Source organism: Thermobia domestica, chromosome 2 (assembly GCF_964235325.1).
Source record: "Thermobia domestica chromosome 2, izTheDome1.hap1.1, whole genome shotgun sequence".
Taxonomy (NCBI): domain Eukaryota; kingdom Metazoa; phylum Arthropoda; class Insecta; order Zygentoma; family Lepismatidae; genus Thermobia; species Thermobia domestica.
Window position 1 is genome coordinate 333,868,417 of NC_137455.1, and position 26,054 is coordinate 333,894,470.

At 35.4% G+C, this 26,054-nt stretch overlaps 1 protein-coding gene across 1 annotated transcript; it reads left to right on the forward strand.

Moving 5' to 3' along the window:
* Positions 1 to 929: 929 nt before the first annotated feature.
* LOC145678718 (coiled-coil domain-containing protein 12) lies at positions 930 to 24,785 on the forward strand. Its single transcript, XM_081749150.1, has 3 exons — positions 930 to 1,194; positions 6,285 to 6,423; positions 20,305 to 24,785. The coding sequence occupies exons 1-3, from the start codon at positions 1,043 to 1,045 to the stop codon at positions 20,500 to 20,502; spliced, it is 489 nt and encodes a 162-aa protein (XP_081605276.1). The 5' UTR covers positions 930 to 1,042; the 3' UTR covers positions 20,503 to 24,785.
* The last annotated feature ends 1,269 nt before the right edge of the window (positions 24,786 to 26,054 follow it).

A 26,054-nucleotide genomic window follows, 5' to 3' on the forward strand; every position in this document is an offset into this window, starting at 1 on the left:
CGATAAATAGTCAGGAAGCAGTAGCTGTTTGAGTGAAGGTCTAAAATTTACCTTAAAAACTGGAAATCCTAAGAGGGTTAAATCGAAATCTTACGAATTTTCTTTCCCAAATAGAGCGTGCTCTAAACAAGAGAAATCTCATAGGATCGTTCAGAACATAGGAAATGACATGCGGTCTGATAACATATACGTTGAAATTTTTATTCTATGAAAAATCGAAAGATATTTTCTAGAATTTATCTCATAATGTAGTATTGACCTAACTGAGAATTCTGTTGAGAACATATCATGGAATTATACCCTGTAGAGAATCCCTTGCACATCCATTGCACGTTGATGAAATATATGTTTTGATTTGCGTATGTATGACTTCCTTGACACTAATATGGACCACCACTTCGCGGTTTCTCGAATTTTAAATAGTACGTGTTGAAATTTAGCTTTTTGACGATTTTGGGCAGCCCAGAAACTATTAACTTTTTCCGCATAGGTACGTACATATGAGTATTTTCTCTTATTTTGATGTGAGGAATCATCTCCTACACTTTGTCGGTATAGTTCATTAACATCGTATAGTATCGTTTTAGTGTCCTCCGGAAATTGAGGAGTTTGATGTAATAAGAACGTAAGCGAGTTTACGCCCTTTTTGCATCAAACACATTTGTCGCTTTTGCCATGTTTGTTTAGCCTCCTGGTAACATTTCAATTCAATATCGGAATAAAATGCTGCGTATTACATTGTTTTATGTAAGAAAAAACACTACTTAAATTTTCATTCAGATTTACGCCGTTATTGCATCAAACTCCTCAATTAAGATATCGAGAATGATAAAAAAAAATAATAATAATAAATAAAAAAAAATCCCAATATAATAGAATGATTAAATTCTGTTCCTCGACCTGGCAACAACACTGACGAAAATGACATATGAAGCACGATATGCGCTTAGAAAAGTAGAAAGTAAATATTGTCGGAGAGAGAATATTTTCAAACTTGATATGTTAGCGTTTATAGTTGGAAGTGATTATTAAGATAGAAATAATGGTTGGAAGTGAAAATTCTATCGGAAATTTGGAGTTGGAAGCATTAAAACGAAAAGAGCGTCTGAAAGCTTTGAAGCAGAAACATGAAGAAAAGTCAGGATCAGGTGAGGGAGGAAGTAAACAAACTGAGAACAAACAGACCTTGCCACGGTAAGTAGTTCACATGTATATAAAACTTATAAGTATCTTTTCATGAAGATAAAAGCCAAATTTTTAACAAAACATTTCGAAAGCTAAGTAACAATGAAGAATCCGGTGCTGATTAAAGAATAAAACTACTAATACACAGTTACTGTAGGCTTTACACATTGGTTTTTCTTACAAGCAACAGTAGTACTCACAAAATCGTAGTTTATTTGCTTAGTTACAATATTTGATTTAGATTGACTTTAGGACGGCATATCATAGTAGCTATAAATTGCAAAATTCGTCTATTACTATTACTGCGGCAAGGTTCTAAATTACTGGTCCCCCTTCCCTGGATGCAGGTCAGTGATATAGATGATCGAGAAGAGCCGTAAAACTGTATTATTAGATGACAAGAAGAAAATAATACATTTTTTTCGGATCTTCCGGGTCACCTATACCACTGACTCGCATCTCCCTAACCCCCTACACTAACACAATTTTCTCTACAAGTATAGCAGGACAACCTTCGACTATTTCAAAAAACCTAAAGTATTTTTGCGCCTACACACGTATGGCGCAAAACCCTTTAACCTTAAAGACTAACATATTGTTATTTTAAAATCGTAATATACTCTCCAAAAAGGGAGTAACAGTATTCTTCAAAAATATACGGAGGCAAGCCCCCCTAACCTCTCACAATAATAAAATACTCGGCATTACTGCTGTATCGCCGGACCAATTTGAAAATTGAAAAAAGTACTAAAATGTACTGCATTCGGTTATATTTGGTTGGATTACATTACGTTACGTTAAATTGCGTTATTAGGCGTATAGTTTTACTATACGGATCCATAATAGAGCTCCCTTGTGGCTAAGCGGTTCATACACGCCTTTGGCGTGGGAGACCCGGGTTCGATTCCCGGCGGAGCTCATGTGGTTCGGATTCCACGTTAATCAGTAGGTCCACGTCTCATAGCCTCGCTGCTGAAAGGGACGCTAAACTAAAATCAACTCAACGGATCTATAATAATAATAGTAGTAGTAGTAGGAACGGGTTAGAGGTCCCACAGGGGTTAGTTGGGTTCTGTTCTCGACATGAAATGGGCAAATTAAAGAAGCCCAAATTTTTCTTGCCCCTTTTACAATCTATGGATCCGTATAGTAAAACAAGTGTACTTCTCCGCGAAATAGTCCATCTGCCTCCACATACAGAGCCGCTTATAAAATCAAAAACAACCAAATAATACAACGATTTTCTTAATTTATACTATTCCCCTTACCTGACTTTCACTCATTCTTCCTCACAAACTTAAATAAATTTTCCAATTAACCCGGTAAATTTCCTATAATTGGTCCGGCGATACAGCAGTTAACCTAAATACTCATTAGAAAAACCAAACAAAAAATACTTTTAAAAAATCACATGACAATGATATATATACTCAACCAATAACAATATTACGAACCCCCCTAACACAATTACCCACACAAAAACTTAAAACATACCCAACTCATTCACAAAATAGTCAGTGCTAAAACACAATAGATTACATCGAAGATCTAACATGTGTGAACTTCGGGAAAAAAACTCGGAACAGATAGCGAATGCATAGAGTTCTTTCAAAACAGGATTAATACCTAGTGAAAATCAAACTTTTGAATGTGAAAAGTGCATAAACCTAATGAAATCTGTAAAAGACAAAACTGTAACGCTACGTTACCGATATACTGTAAATGCACCAACCGAAAGCATAAACACAATCAAGAAGGGTGCACAAATTCTATAAACCCAACATATAATACCTGGCTGTACCACACAAAAGTAAGGGGGACCAGTAATCTAGAACCTAAATAACTGTCATCTACTTACTTCCACAAGGGGGCGTGCCTCGTGACCCACTTTGGAATGAAGAGTCTTGAGAGAGTGGAAAGCTGGGTGTTTGTGCCGCAGAGTAAGATCTGGGTCAGATTATTAGGCCTCTTATTCAGATCTGTTCTTCGGTACTTAAACCTTACAAACTTACACAGTAGTGGCTGCACAAAGGGATTTATTTCCAAATTCACTGGGGAGTGTAGGACCTCTGGGAGGAATGGTAGGCGAATAGTATAGAGGATTAGGACGCCGAAGGCGCGGGGTCAGTCAGAATTACAGTTTCCTTTACTTACAACACACTATCTTATATTGCGTAAGATTTTCTTCGCAATACATCATTATTTGGAACTAATCTGCAAGAGTGAGTTAACTTCCACAGTTGGAACCGTGATAACTAAAATTTACAGAGAAGCAATCTGTATAACAGAAAAGCGTATAATCATAATCTGTATAAGCAGTTGTATAATTGTAAGGAGGGAGGAAAATGTGCCGTAGGAAATAGGTGACGTGGAATGCAGAAAATCGAGTAGTAATGTGGAACTATTTACAGATGTATAGGATGGTCGTAGTATGTAATGGTGTAGGAGATAGCCTGACGGAGTTGTAGACCCCGTTTTTAGATAAGGAAATATATGCATGAGAACGCGTATATGCTACGAAAACATAGAAGTTTATTAAAATGTATTAAAGCTACCTAACATATTTCTAACGTACTATTTTGCTTTCGTCTGCGGAGCCTAAGCTCCATAGTTTTGTTAATGCAAGATTTGGTCAATAAGTACTGCACACTTTCCTCAATGACTTTTTTTAATTATTATTTATTTATTTATTTATTTATATATTTATTTTTAACTGATAACTCACAACTGTTAATAAGGTTAATGAAAACAATTCAAAGAATTTTGAAGGCATGGAACCTGGACGATAGAAAAATACAAGTTACGGAACCGGGACGATAGGGAAAACTCTTTGCGTATCTGACAGGCAGTATGGTCCATTGTACAATAACATACCGATACATTAAATGTTGACCTCCTCCAATCCATCGAAAATCGAATTAAAAAAAAAAAAAAAAAAAAAAAAAAAAACGCGTTGTATCCGATTAGATATGGTGCAGACCTATCTGTGCAAAAGTGGTAGAGCGTTGGCTCAGTGGTAGATCGTTTACCTCCGGTGCTTGGGGTCTCTGGTTCGAGCCCAGATCGCGCTGTGTGGACAAACTCCGTGCTCGTGGGTTTCCTCGGGGTTCTCCCGTTTCCTCCCACTTTCTTCATTCCACCACTTCATTAATTTCTCATAATCACCGTCTCCTTTAGGCTAACCGGCATAAGCGTGGAACGTAAAACAAAGATTTCATTTTTTTTTTTTCATTTCTAAAAAAATCTTGAAAAGTCAAGGAATTTTTTTTTTTTTACTTCTCAGAGCACATTTTTCTTTTTACCTTACCCGGCTATTTAAAGGGGATATTTTATAACACAAATTAGTTTGTTTTGCAAAACGTCTCTACTTATATATACACACTATATCCATGTACACTCATGTCCAAAATTATTGTCGCATGTCTATAAATATGTTGTTGTAGGAATATAATTTGATAACAAATTCGCCCGGTAGTTTTTATAATGTTATTATGTGTATAATCGGCAAAGACATGTATGTGGCAAATTTCATGTCAAAAGAGCAGTAAATAAGAACAATAAAACGAAAATAAAACTTTCTTGTCCATCTAGCAACATTTTGTTTTACTCATTCTAATTTTCGTATTTATAATTCTTTTCCGATGAAATTTACCACAAATATACATTTTCCCGATTATAGACATAGTGTCAATATTAAAAGTACCCTGCAAAATCATTATCAAATTATATTCTTACAAGGAGACAGTTATAAATATGCAAGAATCATTTTGCACATGAAGATACATGCATAATAGGTTAGGGACTCTGGTTGGAAAATATATAGATTCTGTTTTTCCATTACATATCTGGAAATTTGTAAATTCTGACGTGGAAAACCTGGAAAAGCCAGGGAATTCGTGCTCGCCAAATAAGTGGGAACCCTGTAGTGATGTTCAGCGTATAAAACTTAAGACGAATGATATTTCTAATAATTATTATCCCAATGCATGCAAATTTCTTGAAGGGTACACACGTTCCGTTAATATTCAGGGGGTTAAACTCTAAAATTAAAGAAAGAAAAAAAAAATTGCATTATGTTAACTTTCCCTTCTTTCGCCCCTCCCCCCCCCTATCTCAGTACCAGAACAAAAAAACAATATTTGGTCATGTTACACGTCTATCTGATTTGTTCTTATCGATTGTCCGATTTTAAAAGAAGAAAAAGGACGAAGAATTCACAATTACAATTTGAAAAGAAGTGTCTGTTCTAGTGTATATGGATTAAGCTTCCTTAAAACACTAAAGCTCACCAAATCGCAAATCTTCCCTAGCTGTATTATCTCAGGACGGTACAACATCGCATACTGCAAATTTAGCAGTTTAATACAGTGAACATGATAGCAACGGAACAAGATTTAAATAGTTGCAAATAGTGTTCTTTGCTAAATGTTACACAAGTTAATAACATTCCTCCTTAGAATGTATTGACGTAAACAGTGAACTTCTTCTGTGTTGAACTTGCTATTTCTGTAAATCATAGATGAGCTGTAAGTTTATTGGAAAATTATTAATGCAATAGACCAAAAATTAAGTGTAATGCCATTTACATTCTCTGTTTTCTGATTATGTTAAATGTAATGTAGTATTTTGTTAATTTTTAAGATCTTACTAATAAGTAAAATGATAGTGTATATATGTCTAGCATTAGGTGTTATCATAGAAGGGAGTTAACTAGAGCCACCATATTTTTTATACACGTAACACTTCAAGAGGTCTAATCTCGTACGAAGTCGTTTTTTCGTTTTCTACTCAAGGGGGCATTGGGGATGTCAAAATATATAGTACATGTATGTCCAAAACGTGAAGTGAACCATAGGGTTTATTACATATTACTCTACGGCGGTGCAGGTTGCTAGCCCGAGAATCAATAGGAGCAGTACTGTATTTCACACATTACTTTCAAGGATTTTGCATAAACGCTATTCTTCCTATGCCAGCGTTGAAAACTTCAGCTAGTTATGAAATAAAAGACATTATTCGATGTGATGTTTATTTGGATAATATTTTTGTTTCTACAGTAAGTCTTTCATTGATTTTTGTATTATCACTATTTTTTCTAGGCCAAAGTTCCGGAGCTACAACCCGCAGGATGAAACTTTAAAAGAAAGCAAATTGCCGGATGCCAAGCCAGGGGACGTGGAGGCAGAGGTTCAAGAACAGTTGGGATCAGCACAGGCAAAAGTTGTTATAGAGGAGTTGGTAAGCATTGTTGTGGAAACAAAATATTATTATGCTTCTCATTATCATGTTTATATAAAGCGAGGTAGAACCAGTAAAATGTGCTCTGGTTGTTATTCGGATTTTACTTCCAGTGGTGAGATGTTTAATCAAAGACAACAGGGAATTCCGCCACCATTCCATTTCCTAAAATCTTATCTTAATCTTAACTATATATAAAACTACATGAACTGACATAAATTACAGGAGTACTTCCGGTTGTCGTGGAAAGTTGAAATTTGGCATGACTAGCTATCCGGGACTAACCGAAAGGAAAATTGCCAAAAGTGAATATTTTTAATTTTTAGAGGGTTCTAAAGGGGGATGAAGAATTTCCCCATGTTATTTAAATGGACTTTTTTTCTTTTTTGGACCTATTTTCTCATGTTTTAGGTACTTGGAATTTGAATAAAAACTTAAAATTCGGTATGCTCGTACGTTTTCGTTGCCATTACCAAAGTAAATCAATAAGAATAAAAATTTCCAACTTTAGAGTGGTTTTATGGAGAACTGAAAAATCTTCTCCGTGTTATTTAATAGGACATTTTCTACACCCCAAAATGTTTAGGCACCTCCGGCAAGATTAGAATGATGAAATTTTGCATGATTGCAGCCTTCCGAAACTATTGCAAAAAGTAAATATTTTTAATTTTTAAGGGGTCTAAAGAGGGATGAAGAAATTCCCATGTTATTTAAATACGCGTTTTCTTGGGATAGAAAATCTTTTTTTAGATAGTTGAAATACAAAAAGAAATTTGAAATTCGGTAGAATTGTAGGTTTAAGAGGTGCGAGGTCGTAGGCCGAGCAAAGGTGGGAATGTGCAAATTCAGGAAATATGAAGAGCAAATGCATGAAATTCACTGTTAATGCAAAGGTTGATACATAAGACATGCGAGGTCGTAAGCTGAGCAAATGGGGGGGGGGAGCCCCCAGCTAGCCAAGGCTAGTATATATATATATATATATATATATATATAAACGAAAGTGAGTATGTTTGTGACTTAATAACTCTTGAACCACCCGACCGATCTCGATCAAATTTTCAACATAAATAAGGTTCGGGACTGGAATGTTTTTTGTCATTTCACTTTGACGATGCAACGTAGAGGTGGAGGATATATATATATATATATATATATATATATATATAATCGAAAATGACCGATATTCGTGTCGAATTCATGGTTTTGGGGGTCGCTGAGATGAACAGTGACACTTCCAATGTTTAAATCTAAATTCAGCCCCGCAGTTTGGGGGAGAGAATCCCTTACTTCTCACACGGCCAACTTTATGTGGCAATACTCGAGTTGGAAATCCCGGAAATGTTTCTGGTTTGTCTGTCTGTTGGTTTCAGAAGATATAGTTTCCTAATACTAAACAGAATTAATTCACTATTGTTGTTAGATTTTTGCAGATATGGAGATTAGTGACATCCTCAGTTGCAATTTTGCATCGTGAAACTATTTTCTCATTCTACTATAGTCTTAATCTTGGCACTTGACGCATTTTTTAGAATACAAAAGCATTTGAACTGAAGATTTCTGATCGGATCTCACTCGATGGACTAAAGATTGATCACTTCCAGCGTCCGGACGTGATCAAAACCCCAATCTTTGGTATCCAATCAGTTTTTTACACCAAAGTTACACTGTAGAATTTGTCTAGTTAGACTCCGTATATATCGAGAAATATCCATCTAATTTTCAAAATCTAGTTGAGTTTTGCTTTCGAGATACTTCACCAACTTGCTATCCTGATGATAATGGAAGTCAGTAGAATTTTCCTTAAGAGTGACCCCCGCGTAGCGTAGTCGTTAACGCTCTCGTCGTTGGTGCGAACGGTCCCAGGTTCGATTCTCGATGGGGACACTCGGTCGAAAAAGTGTAAAAAGTTTTTCAGGCCATCTATTCTGAGTGAGGTTTTCCCTGTATTTTCCACATTCACATCAGGCAAATGCCGGAATAGTACCTAACATAGGTCCCAGGCCACTTCCTTCCTTCCTTTTCCTCGTATAGTGTAATCGCCGAGAGACGTCATCCCTCATATTTGATGGGCTAACATGACCATAGATGCCGAAAGCCCAGAAATCGAATTCCTAAAGTCCTGATTTTCCTTTAATACTTTGGTGTTCCTGTTCATTGTGTTTTGATCTCATTTTTCTAGCTGGATCTTTGCGTAAGCAGGAACTTTTACTTCTTCTCTGTAACGTTCTTTGTTAGTGACAAACGTGGCTTTGGCTTGTACCTATGTTTTCTTCCATTAATTAGGTATTTCGACGTACGTGAAATCTTCTTTAGCATAAGTTTATACTGTGTCGTCACCGGACTTTTTCTTGTATGTGGTTTTGAGCTAACTTGTAAAATACAATTTGACGCAAAATACTTCATAAACTTTGTTGTGGTTTATACTTATCACCTATTCACTGACACTATAAGTTTAGGCTATCCATTCACTTCAGCGAACACCAGACCACACCAAAACGTTCTGGAAAATCATCAAGACTTAAAATACATTTAACCTGCACCGAATTAACAAAAACAATTAGAATAGTGTAATTGTATAGTAATACAAGTGTATATATTCATAAGTGTTCACATTAATCACAAAAGCACCAAAGCTAATTTAAGTGAAGACAGTTTCATCAATAACATAAAGAAAAAGACAAGTGTGGACTTTCACAAATCTTTAATTCAATCGATCAGTTTTGTACGTGAAGTGACTGAGTGGATAGGCAAAATTATAGTGTCAGTGAATAGATGATAAGTATAAACTGCAGCAAAGTTTACAGAATACTTTGAGTAAAATTGTATTTTTAAAATAAGTTCAAAATCACATTAGAAGATATAAAAGAAGAGTCCGGTAACGCAGCATAAACTGGTACCGAAAAATATATCTACGTAGGTCGAAATATCCAATTATTGGAAGAAGACAAAGGTACAAGATAAATCTACATTTCTTATGAATATATACCCTGTAGCTTCAATAAGTAAATTATTTTTGTTAGTGTTTGCAAGTAACCTTGGTAGATTCTACTACTTCTAGTAAAATTGTATTTTTAAAATAAGTTCAAAATCACATTAGAAGATATAAAAGAAGAGTCCGGTAACGCAGCATAAACTGGTACCGAAAAATATATCTACGTAGGTCGAAATATCCAATTATTGGAAGAAGACAAAGGTATAAGATAAATCTACATTTCTTATGAATATATATCCTGTAGCTTCAATAAGTAAATGATTTTTGTTAGTGTTTGCAAGTAACCTTGGTAGATTCTACTACTTTGCACGTCTAAAACAAAGAACAAGGTAGATTAAAATTTGTATATAAATATACGGAACTAGAATATCTTTAAAAGTGACTTGATTGTTTTATGAGAAGGATAGTAGCATTATTGTTAAATTTGGCGTAATATTAAAAATAATGTTCAGCCATTCATAATTCTCGTCATTCATATGTCTTGCAAGGCTTCACAATTGTACTTGTTTCGTGAAAGCTTGTAATGATTCAGTTTTGTTTAACTTAATTCTGTTAATCCTTAGTTGTGCGGTCACAATTCAACATTCGATAAACATCAATGCCAAATTTTTATATAGTTACAAATAACAAGAAATCGAACTTAAATTTGTATTCGCTTGTTTGTTGAAGTTTATCGTCCCTTGTGATCACTGAGGCTATATGAGACATAGACCTACAGTTTAAGTTGAAATCCAAACTAATGCGTTCAGTATATTTTCCACTGGGAATCTAACCTGTTACCCCGCACACCAAAGGCGCACGGTAGTCGCTAGATCACAGGGAAGGGCTTAAATGGGAAATGTGCAAAATCCAAGTTTTTAGAGAAAGAAGAAGGTAGTTGTGATATTGAGTAGTTTGAAGTATACAGTTTTACGTTAATAGCAGATATACATAGTAGACATTTATCTTTGAAACGCCCTCATAAATTTTGAACTAATAGGTATAAAACGCTTAAATTTTGTGCAATTTAAATATCAATGGGGAGAAATCATTGGACATACTCTGAAGTAGCACCAGAATAACAATAACAGAGAAACAACCCAACATAAAGTTGTATCTCTTAAGTTGCACTACGACAGATTATTATCACATTTAAAGTATTCATGTTAAATAAAAACGTAAAATATCACATTTATTATTCAGCGATACAAACTAAAGACTACAATATCGCAAATATCTAAACTTTGGAGGCATTTACAACAGCGCCTCAAAGTGCATAATAACGTAAGTGAGACGAATGGAGCAGTACACGTCCAAAGTATCTTAGTGTCGAATGCTAGGACCATTCTTTCAAGAGATTGAAAATTTAACTTTTTTTTTTTTTTTTTTTTTTTTTTGTGTGTGTGTGTGTTTCATTTTGAAAATATACTTAGATAAGTATAACGTCCAATCACTTAGATTATTTTCAGCAGGTGTAATGTCGTTTACAGCCATGTGATGCTTCAAACCGTTTATGACATACAAAACACATGGCAGCGAGTGCTATACTGGTAAAATGACGAATTTGTGGGAATTCTTAAAAATGATAACTGTCCTCTGTCTTTATAACATTAAGTAATAATACACGAAGAATGAAAAAGTGCATGTATGGACCGGGACTCGAACCCAGGGTCTTCGGCGTACCGTACGGATGCGTTAATCACTACTCTATCCACTCCGCTCCCAGAACAACTATACACTTTCTCACTGGAAGTCGGTGTTCTCTTCACTCAGACCACATCCTTTCTGTAATATAATTACAGTAGTTTTTTTTTTTTCAGTTATAATTAAAACAAGCTCTCGGAAATGCATCATGGTAAGCAGTTTTAAGTAGTATTGCATGCTTTACCAATGTTTTATCATATTGCAGTAAACGGCATTACATCTTTACGTCTATACAACGTTGGATGTAATATTTCTCTGACAATTTTTCGATTCAAAATCTTTCGAGAAAAGTCAGATTTTTAATTCCTTATAATTTCGTTGCTATTTATGCGAAATAATCATATCATGCGTATTTGGCAGTAAGGTACTTCTTGTATGCATTACCTCGATAGTCTCACTTGCGTTATTTCTGTTTGCAGAAGCCTCTCTCTCTCTCTCTCTCAAAAAAAAAAAAAAAAGTTTGTGATACTGTAGTGTCCTTAGTTCGTAACATTTAATAATACATACGGTAGGCTTTTATAATAAGATCTTAACATTCTTATTGTGTGATCCAGAAAATTGACCGACTAGTCTTCTCTGTCCACTATATGATAGTGAAACATATATATATATATATATATATATATATGTGTGTGTGTATTTCGAAATTCGGTGTTCTAACAAATTCTAACTGGGTTTCAGTTTTCTGCCAGAATAGGGGATGAGTAAAAGCTGTGTTTGTGTGTTACTTGAGTAAGAAATGGAATATCTTAAATGTTTTGGCAAAGAACATAGCCTATTAATTCCGAACGTTTCGTCCTGTTTTGTTATATGATACTGTCAATAGATAATCTTTCTTCTTACATTGAGAAGAAACGAACCGTATGCAGGCAAGTTAGCCAGTGTGTTTCATTTCCTCCCTCCTTATATAAGGTTTCATCAATGAGAGAATGGAACAGGGTGGCTCAGTAGTAGAGCGCTTATTACTGGTGCGTGAGGTTCCTAGTTCGATCTCCAAGTAAATTTATGGTTGACAACATTGTGTCCGTGGATTTTTCGGAGTGCTCCCGTTTCCTCCCACATTATAATTCCATCATTCATTTCCCTTAATCATCCGTTTCCCTTAGCCTAACGAACATAATCGTGGGACGTTACATTGAAATATTTCATTTCATCAAGGAAAGAAGTAAGGCAAGAAATCTGCTATGGTGTGGACATCTTTCTAAAAGCTATAAACATGAATGCATTTATTGAAGTACAAAAATGAGATTTTAATCTACATATACAAAGAACTCTTCAATTCAAATCAAATAATAATACCTGAAATGTATGATGAAGGAATAACTATTTTTCTCATTTACATAACAGATAAGGCGGCAAAAGACCAAAATATCTACCAATAATGTGTTTTAATTACATTACATTTCACATAAATTGTTTTTGTAAAAAACTGCACCAGCACATAGGTCGTTATTAAATTTTCTTTCACTCATCTTGCCTCGTGATACCAGGAGAACATTGGTAGAGTGCATTAACAGTTGATTAAATTTTTGTCTTTCTCTTCGTTATTCTATAAATGCAAGAAAGATGCATAGTATTGCGTAAACCAAAGTTGCATGAAAGAGAGAAATGTAGAGCATGCCGTCCTAGACCCTCGTGTGTATGTTGGCAAAAGTAGAGAAGAGAAAGAAGAAGAATGAATGTGGAGACGGTTCTGAAGAAATTGTATCGTGATGAATGCGATAGAGGATATAACAAAAGGAAGAAGAGAAGGAGAAATTACAATTGATATACGTTATTAAACAGGTTAAATTTTATTTCAGTGCTAAAAGATTAGCAGATCACAGCGTATTGAAGTATCACATTTTGTGGCAGTTGACTTCCGTTAGTGATTGCCAGGGATGCACCCAAAAGGGAGTCGACCGGTCCGAACCCTCAACCGAAAAACTTTTAATAATACACTTGTGTTTTGTTTACACCAGGGACACACTTGGTACGATCCTTTTCCGATCTTTCGATTTCGGACCCTCCGACAAAAATCTCTGGGTGCCCGCCTGGTATAGTTATTATTATTATTATTATTATTATTATTATTATTATTATTATTATTATTATTATTATCACCACCACCTCCTACTCCTACTCCTACTCCTCCTCCTCCTCCTCCTTTCCTCTTAGCTGGTGGGGCCTGTAACACTGCGAGCGTTAGTCAACCGGTTGCTGTTATTATAACAATGATTGTGTGTTGCTGAAGGGCTCGTGGTGGCTAATCAGGAACACTTTCCATCTTGTCCAGGCTCTGGTGGTTTTGGAAGGGTCGTATGGTTTTCATTATTTTAGTGATCCTCTAGCAGTGTCGAGAAGCGATTCCTTTGTTTCTTTTTCTTTTCTTTTTTTGTTGTTTTTCCTTCTCTATTTGAGCTAGAGTGGAGAGGATGTGTATAAGTGTTTATGTGTTTTCTTTCTTTTAGTTTGTTTCCGTGTATTTTAGTTACTTGGGTTTTATTTAAGCATGCCGGCATCAGGTAATTGTCCTATTTGTAATGCCCCAATTTATGGAAGGCAAAGAGCTGTTAAATGCAATGTTTGTTCTGGCAAATATCATTTGGAATGTTTACGGAATTTAGGCGAAGGAACAAAAGAAATACTATATATGAATTTTAAATGTACAAAATGTGAAAATCAGGAAACTTTGAACTTAAAAATGGGTGTGAGGCATTTAGTTTCAATAATCAGGACAATAGTACTCAGACTATTGATAGCCAAAATTCAGTGGTACCTCAACTTGGTAACCAAAATAAATATCAAAAACATGAAATGATATCCTTGGTAGCTATTCTAAAAACAAATTGAATTGTCCTTTGTTAATATGAAGCATATTTTCCTTAATGAAATCAAAGCATTGAAATCTGAAATAGCCAGTCTAAGAGAAGAGAATAAGGAACTTAGAGCTCTCTTTAGAGACAAGCAGTTTAACATAGCTGATGTAAAGAATTCAGGATTGGTATTAGGTAAAGATTTAAATGTGTCTCATGATAAGTTTAATCATGTATCTCAGTCAAAGGTCGATGATGGTTCACATGAACTTAAGTTAGATAATAATAAAGATATTGAAGAAGTAAGTGAGGGATTATGGACAGAAGTTTTATCAAGGAATAAAAAGAAAATTAATGATAAAAAAACAACTATAGTTGTTAATCAAAATTTGGGAAGAGATGTTAAAAAGATTGCGCGTAAATTGAATATTGGCTGTAACAACAATAAAACTGACTTGGTGTCTAGTATGAAGAAAAAAGCTCTATTTGTCACTAGATTTAGTCCAACTGCCTCCGTTGCTGATGTTGAAGATATAGTAAAAGAACATTTGAATAACTTTAAATGTACTAAATTAAGAACTAAATATGATTCGTATGCATCCTTTCATATAGAAGTCAACAGTTGTGATTATAGTATTATTAATGTTCCAGAAATTTGGCCTAGATGTATCCTTATTGGCCGTTTTTACGAACGATTGTAATGGTATTATGATCGATAATGAATATGTAGATGACACTAATAAACTTGTCAATGCATGGGCTAAGCTATTTGAATCTATATATCAAAGACATTCGTCTTATGATGAAACTGAATTATTATGTAATTCTGGAAATAGTACATTTTTCCTAGTTTTACAGTTGATCAGGTTATTAATGTTTGTGGAATTGATGGTATACCAACTTTTATAATTAAAGGAATTGTGTATAGTATAGCCCCTATTCTTGCGTCATTATTTAATTGTAGTATACATACCTCTACTTATTCTGAGAGTTGGAAAATTGTTCTTGTTTCTCCTATTCCTAAGGTTAATGGGAAAGATTATACGGATTATAGACCAATTTCTATTATGGGAATATTACCTAAAATGTTTGATAAGCTTGTATACAATTATCTCTAAATTCATGTTTCTCCAGAAATTATGATCAACAGCATGGCTTTATGAAAAATAGATCTACTTTGTCCAATCTAACATGCTTTATGTATGATAGTATTCCTCCTGTAAAACCTCAAGGACAAATAGATGTAACATATTTTGATTTTTCTAAGGCCTTCGACAAACTTCCTCATGATATATTATTAATCAAGAAACTTTATTCATGTGACCTATCACCAATCTTTATTAGATGCTTTATCTCATACTTAACTTGTAGAAGATTTGTTGTAAAATATAAAGTCATATTTTTGATATACATATTTTTTTTCTGGAATTCCTCACGGATCTAATTTAGGTCCACTTTTGTTTCTTTTGTTTGTCAATGACCTTAAAGAAAATATCAATTGTCAATTTCTCATGTATGCTGATGACTTGAAAATTTACCGTGCTATAAATTATGCTAGTAATTGTGCTAAATTACAAGATAACAAACTCAACGATGGAGACATAAGAGGTGCAGTCAGATTACTAATTTCTGAAGATATCATCGCCACACCTAATGCATCTGTTTTAGAAGCACTTAAGGAGAAGCATCCTTCACATTCAGACACCTTTTCTTACCAGACCCTCCTAAAGATCACCCTAATATACCAAAAGTTTCAGTTTCTGAATTACGATACGCTGTAAAATCCTTCCCATCTGGATCAGCTGGAGGTATTGATGGTCTCCGTCCCTCGATTCTTAAGGATCTACTTTTACATCATGAGTCAGATTCAAAAGAAAGATTAACTATGATGATTCTAGAATTACTTCATTTAATCCTTTCAGGTAATATACCTCAGGAAATAAGACCAATCTTTTTTGGAGCATCACTTATTGCGCTTAATAAGAAGAGCGGTGGAATTCGACCAATTGCAGTGGGGAACATTTGGAGAAGAATATCAACAAAAGTTATATGTTCCAGAGTTAAAGAATCCGTTCTAAGTTTCCTTTACCCTCACCAATTGGGAGTATGCGTTCCCAATGGAGCCGAAGCCGCAGCACATGCAGCTCGCATTTACTTTTCTACTGCCCATTCACAACAAAAGGCTTTTCTGAAATTAGACTTTCGTAACGCTTTTAATGAACTGAACCGAGACGCTATGCTACTCACAGTTAAAACTAATTTTCCATCGATTTATCACTATGTATATCAATGTTATGCGCAACCAAGTAACCTATTTCTAGGTGATAAGATTATACTCTCGCAACGTGGAGTACAACAAGGCGATCCTTTAGGTCCCGCTTTGTTCGCCATGACAATTCAGTCCATAGTGTCTAGGATTAACACTGAATTAAATATATGGTACTTAGATGATGGCACTATAGCAGGAGATCCTGACACAGTTATAAGTGAACTACACAATATTCGAACTATGGCAGCAGACATCGGACTACACTTAAATTTTCTGATGTGTGAAGTAGGATTTTTAGGAATTTCACAAGATCAAATAGAAGTATTATATTCACAATTTTAAAATTCAGCACCGGGAATACAACTTATCACAACCTCGTCAGCCTTTCTACTTGGTGCAGCCCTTTCACCTGAGGCAACACGTAATTTGTTAGTCGAGAAAACTAAAAAGTTAGATTTTTTCTTGTCACGTCTGGCCCTAGTCTCCGCACATTCAGCTTTTTATCTCCTTCGTGCGTCGTTATCCATACCAAGAATAATCTATTTTTTACGCTGCTCTACTTCTTGGCGTGAAGTAGATTTACTAGAGAAGTTTGACACCGTTCTGAAATGTGGACTGGAATCGTTACTCAACTGTAACCTAAATAGCAACGCATGGATACAGGCCTCCCTTCCAGTTGATTCTGGAGGTCTTGGTATTCGTCGGGCTGTCGATTTGGCGTATCCTTCATTTTTAGCGTCGTTCTATGGCTCCCGGCATACCATTGAGATACTCCTCAACCAACTGAATGAGCCTCACATAGAATCTGATGTCCAAGACTGCATATCTGACTGGTCTAACCTAGTTAGTTTAAGCCCTCCTGAAATAACGGGCAGAAGTTCGCAATCAATTTGGGACAAGCCAATCATCAAATTACATCAGTCAGTGTTATTACAAGAAGCACACAGTCAAGAGGATAAGGCTAGACTTCTCGCCTCCTCATCAGCAATTTCAGGTGCTTGGCTACAGGCATAACCTTCACACACCCTAGGACTGCACCTTCCAAACGAAAGTTTTCGTATTGCAGTTGCACTTCGCCTAGGAGTAGACATCTGTGAATCACACAACTGCTCTAAATGTGGTGCATCAGTCAAGCAGAATGGTCTACACGGTCTGTCTTGTATAATTAGCTCCGGAAGACATGTAAGGCATTCGAACGTGAATGACATTATCTGGAGAGCACTCACATCGGCGGAAGTTCCATCTCTTCGTGAACCTGTGGGAAGTAACAGATCTGATGGCAAATGACCAGATGGCATGACGCTGGTACCATGGAAGAGGGGAAGGATTCTTCTCTGGGATTTCACCTGCTCTGACACTTTCGCGTCATCTAATCTCACTCTTTCTTCATCTCGAGAAGGAGCTATTGCAGCCCGCAGAGAATGCGAGAAAAGAAGAAAATATAAATATCTGCTCAATAGATACATGTTCGTGCCCGTAGCCATTGAATCGAGCGGCATTTGGAGCCTCGAAGGGCTCAATTTCATCAAAGAAGTAGGCCAACGTATAGCACACGTTACTGGTGACAAGCGAGCTACTACTTTCCTGATACAACGTATCAGCATAGCAGTTCAGCAAGGAAATGTGGCTTCCATTTTAGGTACATTACCTCCTGGAAAATTATTAGAAGAAGTTTTTCTTTTATAACTAACTATTCAAAATTTGTTGTTTATCTTGTATATCTTTTAAAATAGGTATAAAGGTCAAGATGTATATTTAAAAAAAAAAGATAATATTAATTTCAACACTGTCTGTGCATGCCTTTTTTAAATAATAATTTATTGTAATTTTAGTTGTGTTCATGTGATATATTTGTCTGCTGCTATTGTATGTAATCTTTATTTCTTTATTTAATATTATTGTATGTATGATTGTTTTTTGTTTATGTACTGTATTTGGAATTGTAAATGGACTATTAGTCTGTAATTTCCAATTACGCAATAAAAAAAATGTGAAAGAGTTGGTGGAATGAGAATGTGGAAGAACCTGGGAAAAATCCACCTGGGAAAATCCACCACAAACTAAGCTAGCCTGGGATCGAGTCAGGGACCCGATGACACAAGAGGTGAGCCTTCTACCACGGAACCACCATACCTCCGAGAAACTATGGTCTAGAGTAACGCCAGTCGAAGCAGTGTGCTGACCCCACATTACATAGCTAAAAGCAGCCTTGCCTGTTACACTTGTTCGTAGGCTCTAAACCCAAAATCTTATTACTTTACTACTACCAATCATAAAATTTCATATTAATTATAGCTAATAGATTATAGTGTATACTGCAGTGATTTCAGGGAAAAAAATAATAAGGTCGTTATAGAACCATTTTTATAGATTATTGAAACAATGCTGAAACAACCGAAAAACATAGAAAACAGAATGACGGCTAATTCTTCTTTCTTAACTATTTAATGTGGTACAATTTTACCTTTTTTTTAAAAATCGTTTAAACAGCAAGTCAAGTCAGTTCTTCACAGTTTTGATTTCTTTAAGTTTGAGACTTTTGTCCTTGCCTTCCAATTGATTTGATGAGCTCCTCCGTGGCTAAGCGGTTAGCGTACACGCCTTTGGCGCGGGAGACCCGGGTTCGATTCCCGGCGTGAGCTCATGTGGTTCGGATTCCACGTTAATCAGTAGGTCCACGTCTCATATAGTCTCGCTGCTGAACGGGACGTAAAACTCAAAATCAATCAATCAACAACCAATTGATTTGATATAAATTGACATTGGGTTCCGTGTAAAGTTAAGACATTTGTAAGAAAATTAGTGTACACATTAATTATTTACATAATTTATTTGCTATTGACAGGATAGAGCAATAAAAATGTAGTCCACGGCTCTGAAATATTGGTATGATAGTCTACGGTAGGAGGTTTTTTCTGGTATTAACACAAAAGGGTGTGAAGATCCACTGATCGGACTAAGAGAAAATAAAGAAAGACTATGTATGTAAGTCATTCATCACAGTTAAATCATCATCATTATCATCATCATCATAGGTATTCTGCCATTATTGGCAGGTAATTTGTCACAACTGAGAAGCTTCCATGTTCCACGGTCTTCAGCTAACATCTTCGACTTCACATAGAATTTTTCTGTTGTAATACCGTCCATCAGTTGTAGCTTCCTTCGCCCTCTCCCTCTCTTTCGTGCCACCATACCTTACAGCACGTCCCTCATGATACAGTTCTTTCTTACCCAATGTCCCAATCAGTTTCTCTTCATCTTTTCAATAATGTCTAAGATTGTTCTTTTCTCCACCACTATTTCTAATACCGTCTCATTGGCTTTCCGCTCGATCCAGTTAATTATCTCCATTTTTCTCCACACCCATATTTTAAAAGATTCCAGTCGTTTTTCATCACAGGAGAGCAAAAATATGGCAACGTCTCTGGACCGCAAATTAAGTTACACTGTTCCTAATAAGCGGACACAACTGTTAGGTCAGCTGCGAAGACCACACAATGTGGCCATCATGATCCAGCACAGACTATATCGTAGTTTTCGTTTAACCTGTGGATTGTTACGTAGTATCTTTTGAAAAAAAAGATAACTTTATGTTGGGATGCAACGCTGTTAATCTGGTGATATTGCAGAGCATATCAAACGATTTCCGACTGTCGATCTTAAATTTTGGAAAATTTCAGCAATTCTTATCTATTAGTTTAAAATTTAAGCGTTTCAAGATATTTTCCACCCTGTACTCTATATAATTTTTGAAATTGTTCTGCTTTATATTTTAGAAATGACCACGAACATGGGAATATGTAAGGTATAATGATTATCGTCGTAGGCTTAGTTAACTGCACAAATCGGAAGAAAAGAGTTAGAGCGGAAAGAGTTTTCATATCCTACGAGCTTGTTGTTTTAAGATCTTATCGACCCTGTCCGTAAGGGCAAAATTAGAGAATGATAATCATTTTCTAGTAATTATGTGGATCAACTTGTCATTTGCTCAAGGTCTCCAAACTGCTACACAACTTTCCTGGGGATAGTAGAATTGTAAATGTCAATGAAAATAATTTTTGGTCTAATTTTCTGTGTTCACTTCATGTACCAGAAGTTAATTGTACCTAATATTATTTTGTTTGTTAATTTGTTAGGATCTTGCTAATTTGGCTCCTCGGAAACCCGACTGGGATTTGAAGCGAGATGTAGCTAAGAAATTGGAACGCCTGGAAAGGAGAACGCAAAAGGCCATTGCTGAATTAATTCGAGAGAGATTGAAAAAGGGACAGGAAGATTTGGCTACTAGTGTTAATATCGGAGCTAAATCAAATCAAATACCAGATGACGATTGAAAATGACATTAGTGTTTTGTGATACAGACAGCACTGCTAAATAATTTATACTGGTTATCAGTTTGTGTTCATACTCTAAACTGGTCTCATTTGTGGCAATTGTATATCGTGAATCAAATAATAAATAATACATGTTGGTATTTCTGTACAGTTGTAAATGATGGACTCCGAAAAGTAGTGAAATACGATATAAGTTAATTTGTAATGCTTGTTTAAAATATTAATGGTTGTAAGAACAACTTAAGTAAAGAAAAGCTGATAAAGGAATTATTAAAAAAAAAAAAAACTTTCAGGGGCAACTTCTACAAATTCTACTGTAGAAGTATTAAGTCAGAATGATCAGCCTTACGTGACTTGTAATCTAGTAATGCGGAATGTATGTGGTTATTTTACTTTATCAAAGATCAATTCTGCCGATTAAATTAAATAATGAAAACATATTCTCTGCTGTAAACTAAGTCATACTTCTGTAACGGCTTTCCGGATCTGTCCCCCTGCTGTCCCACCAACGAGTACTTTCAGGAGATCTCAACTTACCTCGTTAAGACATCAAAGAACGTTTCCAAAAAGGGATTACAGAACTTTTCCCAGGTCTCAACAATGGGATGAGCATCAGGTACCGATAGGTTCGGGTGTCTCGTCTCGAAACCCTCACATCTAGATGATCCAGCACAGACTATATCGTAGTTTTCGTTTAACCTGTGGATTGTTAAGTAGTATCTTTTGAAAAAAAAAAAAAAACTTTATGTTGGGTTGCAACGCTGTTAATCTGGTGATATTGCAGAGCATATCAAACGATTTCCGGCTGTGGGTCTTAAATTTGGACCCAGACCACGACACACAAAAATATCATTCACACATGCAACGAAAACACATTAAATAGAATAATACTATGCTTCTTTATTGAATGCACTATGCGTTAAAAAAAAAGAAAAGAAAAGAAAGTAAAACAATGACAACACTAAACACTGATATAGACGTAAACACTCAATTATTTCCACTAATATAAAATTACATTTCACATTTCACGACGTTATAGCCCTTTACTTTTGTATCACATATATACAGTATATAAAAGAAATATTCTATTTGAGGGGATTCACCACAAACACTTTTCTCACACATTCACTAATGCACGTGGGGGTTAACACTGTGAGGTAACATTAAAGTAATCCCATGATGTAAGTTCCTGGCTGCTGCGAGAAGAATCCATAAAAAGTTGACGGTAGTATCCGGCAGAATGAAAACAGGCAGTCACACTCCATAATTAGGACATTGGTAGGCCCGTTTACTACTTATACACACTGGGTCTGCCGACCTGGGACTTTACTAAAGGGGGGCTAGCCGTTGTAGAAGTCTTTGGTCGGCTATGAGACGTATGCCTGTTTACTTAATTCTATAGTGAATTAAACCAACGTGTTGGCTATCTTGACATACAGAGAAAGCTCCTAGAGTTGAAGTGTTCTAGGTATGAGCTGGGTTGACTGATTGGTCAATGTTGACAGTCCATTTTAAAATGTAATCAGGTTAAGCCACCTGTATGGATATGCAAATTAAATGTTAAAAGAATTTGCGTAAATTCACAGTTCACTGGCCACAATGCAGAAAACACGATAATTTGGTTGTGAGAACGTAGAGATAAAAACGGACTGAGTGATATGGTTGGCGCTGGTGAGTCGTTTAAACACCTGGTCTGCTCTGGCTTGCCGCCAGTATTTCCATAAATAATTCTACGAAACACTGAATTCAGCTCCAAATAACTATAGAACGTAGTCTTTGCATATTAATGAGTTATTTCTTGCTTGGAAATGCAGCAGTCGATGGAGGATTTTGCTGTCAATAAATCATGAGAATATGCATGAAAAGACTATTGTACCGCAAAGACATATTCATAACCAGGTACAAGAGGCAGGAGGTATTGAACACGTGCAGTTCACCAAAAGGATGATGCGTTACGTGAAAGGTTCCAGGATACGCTACGAAGAGTACTCCTAAAGCAGAAGAAAGAGATTAATGAGCACAACACAGAGAAAGCTTGGGAAGAGAATGTTCGATGCACAACTGAGAAACGTCCAGCAATAGAGGATACGTCTGAAACGAGTGAGTGATCAATGGAAAATGACCATTGATACCGAATGAATGAGATCAAGAAGAAAAGGGGCTTCTTTGAATGAAATTTCAGTAACTCCTTGGGACGAAGGTCAGTGTTTGATTACGATTTTGTTTTTGATTATAGTCTAATTATTTGTCTAAAATAAACTGCTTTTCCATTTCTATGTAAAAATTTTGGTTGTATTTGTTTGTAGACAGTTGTGAACTCTAAAAAACGAAAACATAGTGACAATATATATATGAAAATAAAAGAAAAGTCAGTATAAAAAACTTGCCAAGGAAAAATTGTCAAATTGGTGAAGAACGATTGGCTGTAGAGAAGGTGGAGGATGATTTTACAAGAATTTCATGTGGTCATGAAATTATTAAGAAAGGTTAGGGATTTTTTTAATCTATCAGAAACTATAGGAACCCTGTGGGTGATGAATCTTAGGTGATGAGGGATAAAACCATACTCCCTTCATTTCAGGATCAAATAGATACTCCCAAGTTCCATTGATGCTCACTTGCTATGGCTTTACCATAGATTTCATCTTTGTGGTATCGGTACAGGAATCTGGAAATGTGCTTGCAGTCACCTTGCTACTCAGCAAACTGTAACGGGAATATGTTGTACACAGACCCCCTACTACCAACCTACTCGTCGCACGTGAATTTTGAAGTATCTTCTCCAGTTTTGCCACTATGCTTTGTTCTGTGGCTGTATTTGTGGAAGTTCTCCTGCGTGTCTACGTTTGAATGTCCCTTCTACAGTTGGTTCAGACCCCACTGTCCTATGTAGCCTCCTTGTAAACACACATCAATCAGTTCATGTTTGAATTCTCTGCAATATCATATGATCGACATCCTTTACTATACACAGCTGACATCTCTTCATGGATTGTTTGTGGAGATGCACAATCTTATGATTCGATATTCAATTTCATTCATGATGATGCAGTCTCCTACTTTCGTGGCTCTAACTCTAGTTCAACAAGGTCTACATTAAAAGAGTTATTATTGAAATACTAACTTACCATAGTGTAAAAGGGCCTATCCGGTTTCAATGATGTAACAGTCTTTGGAGGAGATGGCTAAAATTCAGCTTAAATGTACAAGAGACTATGCAGATTCTATATTCTAAAAGCAAATTGTCCTGAAATGGATGGAACATTGCAAAAAGCACGAAACATTGACATTAAAGTCAATGAAAATCAATTTAAAAAATGAAATCGTCCACATATCTCAAAAGCTGTAATAAGGTGGTGGCTAATAGAAAGCTTATTGCAAAGACATAGTGAAGAGCTTAGAAATGATGTACAGCACGTAGGGTAAATGTGGATAGAACATTGTCAAAAGTCAGGTTGTTTGAATGAAGCCAGTAATAATTATAAAGTATATGTATCTTCTTCGAATTACCCAAGGCGCCCCACGCGGTGGTTACGTGCTTGAAATATCTCACATCTTGATTTGGAATTTCCAGACTTGATTCATAACGCAAGGTGACCTTTGACCTGATCACGTGACAGTCTGGTGCTTATGGCAAACCGGCTAGGCCTTTTACTGTTCTTGATCACCTATACCATAATGACGTGGTGTTTGATCTCCATTATCCGAAAATATTTGTCCTTTGTTCGGTATGTTGTTTTGAGTGAATGTTTTACTTTCGAGCAAATATTTTGTGCTAATAAATTACTCTTCGGACATCAGCTGAAAGTAATATGTTATTAGAGCGTTTTGTAATATTAAGCTTACAATCTTATCTCCGTTTTTCACAAATGTACAGTTCAGTCACTAGTAACGGAGCTTATTCTCATTCCTTCTGAAATTATTTATAAAGTTTGTGTATATAAAAGTAGGTAACATCAGTGCACTTGTGCCGATATAGAAAATCTTACGTATGGCATTATTGATTGATTCCGTGATGAACTTGCGATAACGATGCAGTTGATCGGTCTTTAGGTGGAAGACGATACCGGAATATTTTTAATTGAACAATAATTCATGTTCTTTATGTAACTTGGTTCAATGAAATCGCTTTCTTTTCAAACAAGAAGATATTACATAGACACTTGTCTGTCAGCAACTATTGCAAATGAAAGTAATAATTATGTATTCATTTGTTAATTTATTGCATTGTAATGTATGTGAGAGATGTGAACGTAATTGAATAAACGATTTATTTTTTGATATGTTGAAATATTATTTCTCCTTCATTGACCATGTTCTGTTTTCTGTTACATAGCATCCATGGGCTATTGTGTATTTAAATTGGGTCGAGTACATTGTCTATTTCATATTGGTATCAGTGATTTTGTTCATTTTGATGATCGTCTTAAGCTTCTCTTTTTCTTTTTAATTTTATGAATAAGATAAAAATAGTGAATATAAGAAATTTAGATTTTAAAAAAATAGTTCCTAGAAAATGCGATCAGTTTTCAGAAATTTTCTTATAATAATGATTGAATTCGCACTTATAGAGATATATAAATCATTAAAGAAAATAGGTTATTCTAAGGTGTAAGTCATTCCACATTAAAATAGAAATAATGAATTAAATCAATGTGTTTTGTGATTCAAGTTGAATAAATATGTAGTTCAGAAACAAATGATTGAGAGTAGCATATATATGTTTTCCGTGCAATTTTTGAAAATTCGCAACTTCGTTTACGATCAAATAGGCCCTATCACAGTTGAAATTCCTACTGTAGTTTTCTCATATATATCTGTTAATTCAATGTCCCACAAGAGGTCTCATACAACAAAGATTGCAAAAATTACAAAATGTATTTTTTAAAAAAAATGTATCAGTGTACTTTAGCTATAGTAACTATAGTACCATATGAAATTATCGTAAAAAATAAACTTTGATATTTCACCTCTTCATTACAAACCTCAGCTCTAAAAAGTAGAATTTATATTTCGATATTAAATTTAGCTAGTAATTTTCACCTATTAGGATTCAATTAGAGGTCTTCCTGCTGAAAGTCAAAAATTAAAGATACGGAAATGCTGAAGAAAATTGTGTTGCGATGTTTTTTTAATAACCCAGCACTAAGATATAAAAGTTTACGCTAACGTCTGCAAAGTCACTTATTAACACGCAGTGCTCAATAAAAATGACCGCCACTTACAAACTAGCTGGGAATAAAACTACTAAAAAAAAAAAAAAAAAAAAAAAAGTTGCCAATGGATATGGTAATAGTATATTAAAAATGATGAAGCAACCATCATTAATGCCAAGCAACTTCATATAGGGTCAATCCATACGGGGCTACGGGTCCCGAGAACACTTGGCATTGCGTATTCATCCAATTACACTTTCATTGTTATGCACTGAGCCGGGTCTGCACCTTGGCTACGCCATTTTCAGAGAAGGCTCCAAAATGAAGTTACGAAGTGACGTGTCTTCCTAATGAATACTGATAAAAATATATTAAACAAATTTATTCCTGTATAAG